The sequence below is a fragment of the Thamnophis sirtalis genome, unplaced genomic scaffold, assembly GCF_051295495.1.
Source record: "Thamnophis sirtalis isolate CommonGarterSnake01/CBP01778 unplaced genomic scaffold, rThaSir2_p1.2 scaffold_5, whole genome shotgun sequence".
Classification (NCBI taxonomy): Eukaryota; Metazoa; Chordata; class Lepidosauria; order Squamata; family Natricidae; genus Thamnophis; species Thamnophis sirtalis.
This window is the reverse complement of record NW_028261385.1, coordinates 20,822,975-20,838,240: the sequence shown is the minus strand read 5'-3', so window position 1 is coordinate 20,838,240 and position 15,266 is coordinate 20,822,975. Positions and strand designations below refer to the sequence as shown.

At 37.9% G+C, this 15,266-nt stretch overlaps 1 protein-coding gene across 3 annotated transcripts in view; it reads right to left on the bottom strand.

The window, feature by feature from the left end:
- Window positions 1-13,155, bottom strand: part of SPEF2 (sperm flagellar and cilia associated 2) — a 124,601-nt gene extending 111,446 nt beyond the window's left edge. For 2 of the 3 annotated variants that reach the window (XM_087715404.1, XM_087715403.1), the window contains exons 1-5: window positions 12,932-13,154; window positions 10,472-10,574; window positions 9,389-9,641; window positions 6,553-6,723; window positions 3,678-3,818 (exon numbers count right to left, since the gene is read on the bottom strand). In XM_087715404.1, coding sequence (XP_087571530.1) covers window positions 3,678-3,818; window positions 6,553-6,723; window positions 9,389-9,641; window positions 10,472-10,574; window positions 12,932-12,989 — 726 coding nt within the window. In that variant the 5' untranslated portion in view covers window positions 12,990-13,154. Of the gene's footprint in view, window positions 1-3,677; window positions 3,819-6,552; window positions 6,724-9,388; window positions 9,642-10,471; window positions 10,575-12,931 lie in introns of all 3 variants that reach the window. The other variant, XM_087715402.1, reaches the window with a different exon arrangement.
- Window positions 13,156-15,266: the final 2,111 nt, after the last annotated feature.

Here is a 15,266-nt window from a genome sequence, read left to right as displayed (position 1 = left end):
GTCTTATAAAAGTCCGCTGGTAGCCCATCGCGGCCTGGGGCCTTCCTGTTTTTTTGTTTTTTAAGTGCTTTGGTTAGCTCCATCATAAGTTGTTTTGCCTTCTAGCATTGTTACAGTTTCTTTGGATATCTGGGGTAAGTTGGCTTCCTGTAAGTACTGTTTCACTCCTGCCTCTTCTGTATTCTCGTGATCATATAGTTTACAGTAGTAATCTTGTATAATTTTTTTTCTTCTCTTCATTCCCCTAACATATTTGCCCTTAATCATCCATTAACTGCAGTATCTTCTTTGAGTCTCTCTCTTTTCTCAGTTTTTATGCCAACCATCTGCCTGGTTTATTAGCACTTTCAAAGTAATTCTGTTTAGCACCCCTAATTTTTTGGGCTAATTCCTTTTTTTCTTTTTTTCCATTAACCCAATTTTGTGTTTAATCGTATCCATTCTTACTTTAATGTTCTTCTTTTGTGGGGAATTCTGTAGTTCTTTTCCAAGACCTTTATATTCATTGTCAAAACCTTTAAGTGTTTGTCTTTTATTTGTATTTCTCTTCCTTGTATAGTTAATTATCAGGCCTCTGGTATGGCCTTCATTGTGTCCCAGAGGTTCTGCATTGATGTCTCCTCTTTTCTATTTTCTTTAAAGAAAAAGGCCAATTCTTTTTCAATTTTCTGTACAAAGTCTTTCTCTTTTAATATAATGTTGTTTAATGATCTTTTTCTTTGTCCTTTCCATTTAATTATCATTGGGTTGTGGTCTCATCGATCATTTTAAAAAAGGGTTTAGGGAGTATCTTTCTATTTGACTTTGTTGTTTTTTTTTTGAGTAATAATCCATATTCATATCTACAATTCCATTAAAATCTCCCATCATATAAATATTTAAGTAATCCAAATCCATTATTTTCCTGTGTAGTTTTCTGTAAAATTCATCTTGCTTATCATTAGGTGCATAGATTGCTATTAGAGCATTTTCTTATTATTGTCCATAATTTCCACTATCAAAATTCTTCCATTGTCATCTGTGTAAATTTGTTCCACTAGGATTGTATCTTTGATGTAAAGGATCACTCCTCTTTTCTTACAGTTGCCAATGAAGCAAACATTTTCCCCAGCTTTGGTTGCCTTAATAAGTATTCCTGTTGCTTTTGAATATTCTTGTAGACAAATTATATCCAATTTTAGTTTTCCTAGTTTGTGAAATATTTTCTTTCTTTTATTTGCTGAATTAAGTCCATTTATGTTAATTGAGATCATTTTCTTCTCTTCCATATTTGTTTTATACATAGAATTTATTGCTCTGGTGGCTCTAGGTTCTCGTAGTTCTCTAATATCCACGCCACCTACAGCACCTTCTTCTATCTCGATCCCGCCTACTGTTCCTTCTTCTTTTTCAGTAGAGGCTGAAGTCACTGCTCATGATTCTCACCGATTTTTTATGTCGTCTCCTCAGCCTTCCCTCTGAGATGTTCTTCGAAAAATGCTCCTGCATTTTTCAATTCAATTGAATCTATTCTGTATCTTTGTCCTTGCCATACAAACATTAAACCTTCTGGTATCAACCATCTGTAATTAACACCTTTTTTGAATAGGATTTTAGTCAAAAATTGATATTCTCGATTCTCTCACTTTTCTTAGTATTTGCTTCAAAACTACAATCTCCTTGCCTTTGTACTCCAGTTTTCTATCTCTTGCTTTTTGAAGTATTTGCATCCTAATTGCTTTCTTGGTAAATCTTACATGAACTTCCCTTGGCAGGTCATTTCTCGCTGCATATCTTGTATAAACTCAAAATGCTTCATTATAGCATCGGCCATCCTTTCTTGGGTTAACTCGAGGACATTTGTCAAAATTTCTATCATTATTTGTAACAGGTTTTCACCTTTTTCTTCTTCTATGTTTTGGAATCTTAGAAAAAATTCTGACCTTTCCATCTCCCAATTCAGTATTCCAATATTATCTTTTTTGACCACACACAGTCTATTATCAATCTCCCCAATTTTCTTCTCTCTTTGGTCACCTTTTTCTTCAATTTTTTGTAGTCTATCTTCATATTTCATCACCATTTGTTGAATACTATCAATTTTTTCATCAGTTTTAACTGCTTTTTGTTCCATCTTCTCTGTTCATTGTTCAATGTTTCGTTGTTCTATTGTCTCAATTCTTTTTTCCATGTTTTCTGTTCCCTTTCTGATGGTATCTGTTTTTACTTGCAAATTCTGAATTCCTTGCATAATCATCTCTAAGGTAACTGCCTTCTCTCCCTTTTCTTTTTCCTGTTGCAACATTATCTGTATTGCTCTTTGTCCTCCTGCTGGTGAGGAGGAGGGTATTGTTGTAGAGCCAGTGGTTATTATTCTTTTACTCATCTCCAATTTCTTCTGTATTATAATCCACTTGATATAAAAATCAATAGTAATCCAGAGTGACCATGAGATGATCAAAGGTTAAAAAAAAAGAAAAAAGGAAGGAAAAAAGTCAATTATAATGCAAAGTGACCATGGGGTGGTCCAAGGTAAAAAAAAGTAAAAAGGTAAAAGAAAACAAAAAGGCCGAAAAAAAGGGAAGAAGATTCTGTGGAAAAAAAGCCAAGAGTAAAACAAGAAGGCAAGACGGAGACAGTGGGTAGATCTACTATCAAAAATGTGAGAGGGAAAAAGAAAAAAATATAAAAGAGAACAAAAATCTTCAATCTTTTCTATGCCATAATCCAATTAAAAAAAACCCAAAATTGAAAACAACCAGATAGGGGACCCAACTTCACAGCAAAAAGAAGTAAACACTGCCACCAGCAAAAAAAAAGAAAGAAAAAGCAAGTTTCAAGGTTTCTTGTAAAGTTAAAGCTCTCTAAGCAAAATAAAAATAAATTCAAAACTTTTATAAAATTAGAGCCTTTCAAGATCACTCCAGGCTTACTCTTACAGTTGTTATCTATTCTCTCCAACTCCTCTTGTTATTATAGCAGGCAGAGGCACTCTCTTTTCCCTTGAACTCCTGAACACTGTAATCTGAGGCCAATCTTCTTTGGCAGTGGGAAAATCAGGTTCTTACAGGTCAGCTGATCCCCTGTAGCTGTCAGATCTCTGAGCCTAACCCTAGTAAAAGATTATCTTGACTCTTCCCTGGTTCCATTGCGTTCTCACATCAAGGAGAGATTGGTGGATGAATTCCTGCTGGCAGGTGGTATTTAGGGGAGCAGAACAAATGATATACAAGTATATTCTTCCATTGGCTTAAGAACTAATGAAAGGCATTTTAATTTGATTCTCAGAAAGAATCTCTGATTATCTATCTCCCTGTTAATAGCATTCTTTCTGTTAATAGCATGATTTGAAGATTCTTTTCCATGTACTGTATATGGTGGTATCTGAAGGTAGGAGGCCTTCAAAACAGGAAAAACAGCATTTGTGGCAGCACAATGGAAGCCCTGCCCTTTTATACATATGTACAATGTCAGCACATACAAAACTGCCATCATTCCTGTTTTAACTCCCTCTGCAATTGCTACTTCATGCAGGAGTTTATCAGATACCATTATGATTAATAAAGTATAATACTGCACAATGAAATATGTGTGTTTAAAAATGAACGCATTTACATCAAGATACAAGATAATCAAAATACGTAGTATATTCCGCTGCCTGTGCATTCTTTAAATGACTATAAAACCTCATAACTTACTTCTGCTTCCTTCTTCTTCTTCTGCAGTTTTTGGTCTTCAATCACTTTGTCTGTCTGCTGTGGAAGTGGTTTTGGAATCTGGATAACTGCTGCTTGAATCTTGGCCATGATTTCATTCTGCCTGCGTTTTTCTGCAATTTTCTAAATATTCAAAGACAGTAAATTGTATTAAATTGGTTACTGAATAAAAATTAATCACATAGAAGTGTTTTTAAAAATCCTTTCTCAATCCTATGGTGATATGCATCTTCCTCAGTTTTGGGTCTTCTCCCAAAGGACTGGGAATTTGAAAGTTCTGTGCAGTCCTAATTATTCCTAGCACTGCAATCTTCTGGATAGAAACATTGATCCTGGGATCTGTTGGAGCCACTCTCCCAGCTTAGGAGTCACGATCCTGAATGCTCCTATCACCACTGGGACCACTTTGGCCTTTACTTCCCACCTTCTAATTTTTCCTTTAGGCCCTGGTATTTCTCCAGCTTCTCCTACTCCTTCCCGATATTGCTGTCAATTGGCACTGCTACTTCTATCACCACTATTGTCTTCTGGTTCATATCTACTACCATTATGTCTAGTTGATTGGACAGTACCTGCTGTCTATTAAATCTGGAAATCCCACAGGATCTCAGCCCTCCTGTTCTCCAGTACCTTCTGTGTGCTCTCCCATCTGGACTTGCGGGGTCTAGCCCATATACTATGCCAACGTTCCTGTACACAATGCCACTTACTTGATTTTGCCATTCAGTGAATGCTGTTCCTGTCAATACACTGCCACTATGTATTGGACTGTTCTTGAGGCATTTCTGCATAGATCCTAGGGTGATAGACCTCTACGGACATGGTGCTTAATGCCTGTTTTTGTGTTGTTGCGATCAGTGCCACAATGCTGCCTTTTAGTCCAGCTCTTTATAGTAACTGGTAGGATTTTCTAATGTCTACTACCTTAGCTATCTGTCAGTGTACATCTTCTTTAGTCTTATCCTGCCATGGTGCTTCCTCTGCTTGATCTTCCTTCTATATCTGCTGCTGCCTCAGACATTCTCTTAGCAGCTCCTTTGGGTTCCATCTTACTGATGCACTCCTGGATGTTCTGAGTTTTGTCCAGGAAAGTGGTTTTAACTAGTCTCACTACGATGAATAAGTGTCTGTCATTCATTCATTCATTCATTCATTCATTCATTCATTCATTCATTCATTCATTCATAATAATCTAATAAGGCTAGGGAGAGGATTATTATTGTTATCTGTATTATTATATGAAGATGAAGCTATGGATAAGATAAAGGTAAAGGTTCCCCTTGCACATATGTGCTAGTTGTTCCCGACCCTAGGGGGCGGTGCTCATCTCAAAGTTTCAAAGCTGAAGAGCCAGTGCTGTCCAAAGATGTCTCTGTGGTCCTGTGGCAGGCATGATTAAACGTCAAAGGTGCACGGAACGCTATTACCTTCCCACCAAAGTGGTCCCTATTTTTCTACTTGCATTTTTACATGCTTTAGAACTGCTAGGTTGGCAGAAGCTGGGACAAGTAACAGGAGCTCATTTAGTTACATGGCACTAGGGATTTGAACCGCCAAACTGCCGACATTTCAGATCGACAAATTTAGCCTCTTAGCCACTGAACCACCGCATCCCCAAAGCTATGGATATGTGGGTGCAAAAATAAAACTGTACAATAGGGCTATATAATTTTAAGGCCAACTTTAATATGACTCTTTCACATGTTTAATAATTTAAAATATTATCCTCTTATCACATACAAACTCTATGGGATTCCACCAGGTTCAGTGCTCTTTCCCCCTCCTATTCAACATCAACATGAAACTGCTGGATAAGATTGTCCATTCCTATGGGGTGTATTGATAATACCCAATTATGCCTTTCTACCTCTGACAACTTAAATGATACTGATGATATCCTATCCCAGTGCCTGGAATCTAAGGGACCCAGACGGGCTCTGGGTTTTAGAGACTATGTTATCTTTGGTGTTGCAAGATTATACTGCCCTAAATAGATCCAGTGCATAATTTGGGAGTCTTCCCAGACACCCAACTCCTGCTCAAAAAGCAAGCAACAGTCATGTCTGGGATGCCTTTGGACAGATTTGTACTGTGCATACATATTGGTACATATTGTGTCTCTTCCTGGAGAGGGAGGCTCCGATCACAGTCACTCATGTGCTGTTATATGTGAAGACATACAGTTCTTCCCATAAACAGTGATAGTTTAAAGTGTGTCTGGGGTATCTCTTGATGCATAAATCTAAGTGCATGCTAAATAATCAAGTGCTTTATGTAACTATTTCTGATTGCAATTTGTGTAACATTGTCCCATATCCTCTGGTAGATAATACAATTTCCCCTGCTCTTAATGGCATAGGATACAATCTTAACCAAAAGGTACTCTTTCAAAAGGCAATTGGACTTTCTTTGTTTTTGTTTTGCCTGAAGATGTTTTGCTTTTCATCAGAAGCTTTTTAAGTTCAGAAGATTCTTGGCTGAGAAGCAAAAGTCTTCAAGCAAAAACAAAGAAAGTCCAGTTGCTTTTTGATACAGCACCTTTGGGACAACCGTGATTGGATGACTGACAATAGACAATACAATCTTAAGTACCTCTTTTCTGAAGTCTCTCTATACACCATTCTTTCCCATCCTGGCCCCTTCAGATGCATAAAAGCTGCAAGACCTAGAAAGTCCAATCACCCAGGGAATTTTTTAAAAGAATTCTGGGACATGTTGTTCTGCCATGTCTGGAGGGGAGAGTGATGGAAGTAAAGCTATAAAGACCAATTTACTAATACACCTGGCCTCTGATTAACTACAAAGCAGGGAATAAAGATATTGTGTAGCTGAGTCAGAGAAAGAAATCAGTACTCACCTTTTCAAGTTCTTCAACCTTTTTTTCCTCTTGGATCTGTTTGGCCTGCTGTTGCTTCACCAATTGCATCTCAACTATCTTACTTTCTAGGAGCTTTGCTTTGCTTTGAAAGCTGTCTGAAATTTGTTGGAGTGAGAGGTCAGCCTGGCGGGGTACTAGTGTTTTGAGTCTCTGAAATGAAATGAGACAGATATATATATATATATATATATATATATATATATATATATATATATATATATATATATATATATATATATATATATATATATATATATATATATATATATATATATATATATATATATATATATATATATATATATATATATATATATACACACACACACACATACATACACATACACACACACACACACACACACACACACACATCACAGGAAGAAACACAAGAATCTTATTTCTCCTAGATTGGTAGATTTAATCCATTATAGAGGAGCTTATTTTTCCAAAGATAAATTTTACTGGATAAGACCAGGGGTTGAGACATGCACAGGGAAGTTCATTTTTTCACAAGGCCCCATTGCTTGTGAAACACCTCTTCATATTGCTCTTTAGTGAAGCAAAGTGACCCTACATGCACTACCATGAGCTGTTTCCTAAGCAGTGAGGCTTAGAAAATGTTGTGATTGATTTCATAAGGAGGGCTTCCAAACAGCTTTTCTGTGCTGCAAAGTGCCTCATCTAAAGGATTATCACAACCACATTAATTGTATGAGCCTTCTTTCATCTGGTAGCTTCTAGACGTGTTGGAGTATGATTCCTATTATTCTGACCAGTATCATGCCGATGGTGAATTCAGGGACTTGTAACCAATACATCAGGAAGGTATTTGGAGTTGTAGTGAATATGGAGTATTGGATTGAAAAATATTACACTGACCATCAATAATCAAGGATTATTGTAAACTAGAGTTCTTTTATCTCTGTTTGGAGATGTTGGACAGTATTTAATGTTCTATTTTTATTTTCTTCTTTTCATATATATATGTATGCCAAGACAATCTCAATCTTACGGGAAAATATATATAAACTGCTTGTTTAAGAGCTTGTTTAATTAGCTCAAGCAAAATATAATATAGCGAGAGAGAGAAAAGGGGGCTTACATGTGAAAAACGTAAAAACCTGAAAGATGCAGTAAAGGCAGTCCTAGAGTTATAACCATTTGTTTAATGACCATGTGGTCGTAAGTTGAGGACTACCTATAAACTTAATAGATTTTTGCATTGATGGTGACAGTACAACCTGCTTAGAGGGAGCAATTGTGTATGTGAAGTGAGGGAACATATGTTCTGAAAAATGTATAGCACTGATCTCTTTATTTGGTTTTCTGAGCTGAAGATCTAGCTTCAACTTTACAAGATAAGAAATACAAGCCTTCACACAACAGCTCATTGTTTCAAGACTGGAAGTGTAAAGAGCTATATAAATATCCATTGGGAGAAGATAAATCCAAGAATTAGATTGTAATTAAAGTATCAGTTTTCTCCAGTGAACCAGTATGATGGGAAACAACTTTGAGAAATTCCCAGAGGTTTAAGCCAGTGGTATTATGAATCCCCATATGAATTAACACTGTGAACTTGTTGGTCCGGTGGAAAGCCTTGTGTGTGCTCCCATTCTTCATATGTGCAATATAATGGAATTAGGGTATTGTTGCAAATTATTAAATAGAGGTGTTTACCTTCTTCAACTTGATAGTAATTAATCCAAGTTTTTTTTTAAGTAATCACTTACGTTTCTTTAAGGGGTTGGATTTCTTTTTACTTTATAGTTTTTAAGAAGGGGAAAATATTTAAAACATCTTAAAACGACCATGCCAACCACTAAAAAATACTGCAGCAAAGTTTAACAAAATCTCTTTGTGAAAGGCAATCTCAATAAACTTTTGAAAAGGGTTAGAGTCTAACTTACTGAGAGGACACTCCTAATGAGAACACCCTGATCTCTATGGCAACTTGTTTATGAAAATAATATGAGAACTGGAAATATGTCTTTTCATTTTTTATTCAAAATCTAAAGTATAGATGAACAGACCAGACCAGATATTCCTTCCAAGTATGTAAAGCCAATTGGGTGATGTTGGGCCAGTCACTCAGCCTAATCTGCTTAATATAGTTGTTGTGGAGATAAAAATAGGAGGCAGGTACAATGTGTTACAACAGCCCCCAACCTTTTGGGCACCAGAGACCAGTTCCATGGACAGAGATTTTTCCATGGACCAGAGGGACATGTTTTTGTGTGGCTTTGCTTGTTTGTACACCGATTTCTGGCATGCTGCTGCCCAATGCTGGCCACGGACCAGGGGATAGGGACATCTGCTGTATTAGGCCTATTAGCCACCTTCATCTTAGGTGTAATTCTAACTGAAGCATCACTTGAATACCACTGGCATTGACATTAGTTATTATCAGTCAATTGCAAAAGGCAGATTTACTTGGAACAGCTTACGTCCTGTGACAATAACAGTATTGAACAAAAGTATCTGCCTATGCCAGGTCCCTGGTAAGTCTTGATAGGTAAATGAAAATGCCAAATCTAATACAAACATCTGATTGACTGCATGTTGAACTATAATAATAATATAATATGTATCAGAGGCTTTCAAGAGTGGAATACAATATAAGCACTATTAAATAATAATTAAAACAGTGAACTCTAGACATATGGATGAAGTGGCCTAAACAGGATTTTTTATCCTTGTACTGTATATTCATTTGATCCTCACTCATTCCCAAAAGGAGTAAATAAGAAAGTAATGCTTTGTTGACAGAAATTCACCAATAAGAAAGGTGTCCTAACAGAAACAAGCTCACCTCACGATATATTTCGGTTCCTACACTTTTAAGCTTTGCATTAGCCGAAGGTCGCATTGCATCCATGGCAACTCCAGTGAGCCCTGCTTTTTTCTTTTTTTCTAGGACCACATACAATTGGTACACAAGTTTGATAGCAGCTCCATGCTGCTCTGTCATGATGTTTCGGGCTACATTTTGGTCAAACTGTACACCCAGAAGTTGAAGTGTGGGCTCCATGCGAGAAAAGTTGTTAAGTTTTGCATTGGCAAGCCTGTTGAGACAATATAAAAATTATAAATATGTACAATATTAAAACTTTCTTGTGAGTTCATCTGCAAGCCTAATATACTTCAGTAAGCCTCATGTGTGATATGGCAGTAATCGAACAAAGCAAAGTCAGAACTCATAAACATGCCTCGTTTTCAGCTTTAATCCCACTAAAATCTATGGTCATTAATTTAATTTTAATTGCTTATATAATCAATTGCTTATACAATCCATTGGAATTTAATGGACTTAAGTGGCAGCTTCTAGCCAAACTTACTTAAAAAACTAGGTAGGATTAGACTGTGTCACTAAGCTTCGAGCCCTGCCACACTATCCAAAATTGTCAATATAGTGTGATGCCTTGCATCACTCACCAAAAGTAGCTTGTAAACTCAGTCTTTCCAATGCAAAGGCAAAGGCCTAGAGAAAGTTCAAGAAATGTTTTCTTTCACAGCAGAAGCAACTATATGGGGGGAAATGCACATTTCTGCATTGCTGGTTCCTTACAGATCATAGCCATCTCTGTGATAATTCTGGGGAATAACTTTTAACAACTATTGGGCATTCTGGCTATGAGTACTGATTATTGTAGTTCAGAAAAGCTGGGAAGAAGATTATCAAGGATCACAATTCTTTTGTGTTTCAGTGGGAAACTGGCTGGGCAATGGCAAACATAGGAATGAAGGAAAGATATATAAAAGTGGGAAGGGAATTGCACAAATTCCCACCCTGTTCTCCAATGCAAGGAAGTGTTAATTGAACCTACTTTAGTTTAGTTATGATATAGTATAGAGTAAATCGGAACATTGTGAAAAGAGTATTAATACTACCTACCTGCTTTGTGAAAACTGATCAAAATCTTCCTGAAGTTCATACTTGTTTAGAAGTTCTCCAATGAGATAACCAGAAGAAAATTCTCTGGCGAAAGATTCTGTATCTGATTTAATTTTCAAAGGAAAAAGAAAGTATTTTTGTTTATAAGCTATGACTCTTTTCATTTGATGCATAATCATCCATTATTATCATGATGTACATTATAACAACCCAACTTATATTTAATGGGCTTGATTGATTTTTTTTAAAATTTCTGTCGCTGCCCATAATTCCCAGGGATATGGGCAACATCAAACAAACAAACAGTTCATCAATAAACAGTGGTTCGCCTGTTACCATGTTAACATGGAAGCAGTCTTCTTTGAATCTTTCAATAGATTTATGGAAATAGCTAAGTGAAGAAGTTAATTGTGCACTCTCTAGCATGAGATAAATCACATAATTTACTCACCAACAGACTTTCTCAACATCTAAAATTCTAAATGAAGAGTTTTAATAATTTAGCAACCTATGAACAGTAGGATCCCAGATATTTTCAACAATGACAGAATTTTTAATGTGCTACTTTCATTGGAAAAGTTGAGATACATTAAGAGATATATCAGCCTTGAAATAGCCCATGCTAAAATGTACAGCATAGTCAAACATCAGACCAGGAAATGTTTTATGATATTTTGTATTAAAATTTTAAATAAGTATTAATTTTTCAAATAATATTAAGATAATACAAACAAATAATTAAAAAATTAATATATTATAAAGTAAAAATGTGTAGTGTTTTGAATGTGGGGATGTTAGCCTTCCCCTGTCAGACAGGAAACATGACCAAAGGAGTTACTAATTCTACTTCATTGTAAAGCTGTAGTATCAGAATCTTGTAAATCTGAAAACTACTTTGTGGTTTGGCTACTTTGGTCACAGTTTGATCAGCAAAAGTTACAGCTGGATCTCTAAGCGCCTATGGATAGAATAGCAGGTAGCATTCAAAATAATAAATGATGCTAGGAAGAATCACCAAGTAAACCATTTCCATCTCACTCCCTTATCCACATGACTTGGCACTATTTTTTTTAAATCTATTTATTTATTAAATTTCTACATCACACCTAAATGACTATGGGCAGTTTACTAACAACAAATGTAATCTGTTGTCCCGGGGCCAGACTTAACTTCTAATCCTAATTTTTCAGCCTAGGAGCAAAATCTGATTTTAAATAACCACAAATACTAAAAATCAGTGGTACATCTTCTTGAAGGTCTGAACAAAGAAATAAAAGCAAAATTGTAACATAAGCCTGAAGTGAGCCTAACACCAGTAACAAAACATAAAATCCCAAAACAAACATAAAATCACTGCCCTATGAACTAAAGTGAGTAGAACATTGGATCTTCTGCTTCTCCTCAGGAGGATTTTATCTCCAGTGTGGGTGAAACTCTGATCTGGAGGGAAAGCACTTGTAGCTAAAACATTAAGTACTATGGAATAAACAGATACCTACAAGGACTGCTTGCCCTCTGGAGTCCCTTTTAATTGAGGGAACCTAGCCACAAGTGCATCCCTTGAATCTGCAAAAGCATCCTGAGTGATGAAAATCCTTCCCTTGTTTTCCTTATGGGAATTTCAGATATGTAAATGGATTTGCTCAGTAGGAACATCTTCCAAAAGGATTTTCATGGGGGAAAAAAACTCAGTCAGAAGTGTGAAAATCCTGGTTTCTCAGCAATTCTTCTGTGGTATCCAGATAGTTCCTCATCCCTCAAAGGGCAATTTACAGCATTTTATGTTGCTACTATCGCTAAGTGTTGTCTCTTATGATTCTTGATGAATGCATTCTATTTTATTTTTCTTTATGTACGCTGAGAGTATATCCACCAAAGACAAATTCCTTGTGTGTCCAATCACATTTGGCCAATAAAAGAATTCTATTCTATTCTATTCTATTCTCACTTTTTCCTGAGGGAGCTCTCAATCCACTCACTTTTAATATACAGCTCTCAAATACCACAAAAAGCCCTTGAAGCTACAGTAATGGAATGTGGCACTGCTTTCTCCTCAAAGGCCCCTCATATTATTTTCTAATTATTTTTTTATTTTCTATTATTTTTTAAATCTTCTCTTGCAGCAGATAAAAAGGCAGGCACAAGGGTCCACTCAAGCACCCGTTTTCCAAGGCTGTGGCAAAAGCAAAACCACCACCACCACCACCACCAAAAAATCCAGCACGATGGATACCGCGGTGCCTCTGAGCATATCTAAAATGCCATGCATTTTAGTGGTTTTCCTTCCCGACCCGAAGGAAGGAAGCGGGGCTCGGTTTCAAGGGAAAACACAGGAGCTTGGGGAGGGGGGGGAATTATACGAATGTTCTCTCCTGTTGAAGGAGCCTACTGCGGGGAACCAGGAGGTCCCCCCCTCGCCCGGCGCCTCAAAGCAGTGGCACCCCGCTTCCTCGGACTCACCCACTGTCCGCGAGAGCTTCACTTCCCGATTCAGCCAATCGCACAGAATGCCAGTCATGGCTGCGAATGGCCGCAATTCCGCGCCCTTTCCCCGCTCGGCTCGAGACCGGCTCGAGCCACACTCCGCGTCCCGTCACCACGGCAACCGGTCCTTTCGCGCTGGCATGGCTTAAAAAACAGACGCGGCCCGCCAAGTGGCTCCTGGGGAGAATTCATGTGAGCTTGCGCAGACAAGCCAAATGGGCTCCGCTGAGCCGAGAGGTAATAATGAAGGTCCCGCCGAGAAGCCAAAGGGACGCGGTTGGTGGGTGAGAGCATGCGCAGTTGACAAACTTTTTATTGTAGCACCACCACTCCATCCCACCTTCAGGGTGGTTTTCAAATCGCTTTGGGAAGGAGGCTGGCGGTTTTAAACTCTGGAGCAAGAAACAACTTTTAAACTTTCGGCTAACCCTGCAGTTGCTGCATCCCCTTTCTTCCCTCCCTCGCCTCCTTTGCTTGGAAAAGTGGCGGGGCAGATGGAAATTTAAGCGGTATAATACAACTAGCTGGATCTCTTAAATGTCTGCTTCTGATACGATCTGATCAGAAGAACAAGTGTTGGAGGGGACCTTGGAGGTCTTCTAGTCCAACCCCCTGCATTTAACCCTCCTCTAATTTGCCCAGACAATCTTGAGAGAGGTAAGAGATCGGTCCGAAGTCAGCTAATAAAGTTTCAGTTCAGCCAAATGCAGTTCAGCCTGGGAATTCTGAGTAGTAGTTCAGCTCCTGATCCATACCATTACTTGTTTTTACAAATGTTTACTTGGTGTTAACATGAGCCTCTTCAGAGTTGTCTACGTGTGAACGAACAGTGAAGGAAGGATCTTCATCTAGAATAGACGAATAGATTTGAAACAGCTGAATCCTTCAACCTAGAATCCAGAGTTCTAGTGCTGTCTTTTTTAATCCATTTCTGAGTTTTATCCCTTTCTAAGTCTTTGGATTTTAAAATTTAATGTTTAAATCTGAGTCATTGTGCTGTTGTTACCTGATTTCTTCCTAAAGTATCTGGATTTAGTTAAAAGTAAGTGTTAGGAAACCTCACTGGCCATCTTGATAGAAATTGGACATTGCCCCATAAAGCCAGAGAAACTCAAAGTCTGGAAGCAAGCAACCATATGTAGGAACATTTTCTCTCTGTGGGGGTGAGTTTTGGAAAGAGTTCTGTTTGCCTTTGTTCTCCTGCCTTAATAGATCTTCACCTGCAGATAGTGAAGGTGTGACCAATGTGAAGAAATTGGTTTGAATTGCTGTAAGCAATAATACTGTTTGTTTTGGCTTACCGTGAGGTATAAACCCAGCCAGTGACTTCTGTATCTTTTTCATGTATTTCAATGAAGTTCTTTGTGCATTTTGTCCTCTGCAGCTTGTTATGGGTAGAAAAAATATTGATTTTGATCTACAGCAATCTAGAGGAAAGAGGGTGAGCAGGAAAGGATTTGGAAATCTTGATTGTGAAAATAATGGTGCATTGTCTATATCTTATTTCAGTCCCAATGAATTCATTTAGAGAACATTCTGCAGAATGAAGTTTAGTGGGTCTCCCAACCGATCTAATGGAATGGGTAGATTGATGGGGAGAAGCATATCTTCCATGACTTCTTTGCTTCCATGATAGAAACAATACATCAGAAGAGGTCCTGTAAAAATTGGGTCTCTTTAGGAACTCCCATATCACATTCCTCAGTAGCATTTGCCAATCCTGTGAATATATTGGGATCAAGTGAGACCTTTTAGGCTGCTTAATGATTTAGAATCAAGGATAAATAATACATTTATGAACAGTAATCTAAGCTTCAGTCTTAATATGTTGAGCTGGATTGTGCATCTGAAGGACGGGGACACAAGTATTGCTTGGCAGTATATTTTTTGAATAGGAGTCTATTTACTCTGGTCTTGCCTTGATTATGTAAAAGATGGAAAGTGTTAGCATCCTATTTACTGGGTTTTCTCGGAAATAAGACTCGGTCTTATATTTGGGAAGGCTCCAAAATAAGCATTAGGGCTTATTTTTGGGGAAACACAATAACAGGGTGATCAGTCCGGCTGAGACCACAGAGTGTGCACAAGAGATGGCGAGCATGCAGGGGTTAACAATATCCAGTAGCACCTGCAGCCTGCCGGCCCCTTGGTCAGCATACTCTGGAGTTGATTACCTGTCCAAGCAGCAGACGAAGGCAGAGGTGCTGGGGGAAAGTGAGGTGATCCAGATGCGCTGCATGGGCTGCGGGAAAACCAAGAGTTGGTGGGCCAGAGTGGGCAGGTGGCTGTGGGAGGCTGGTTTTCATGCGGC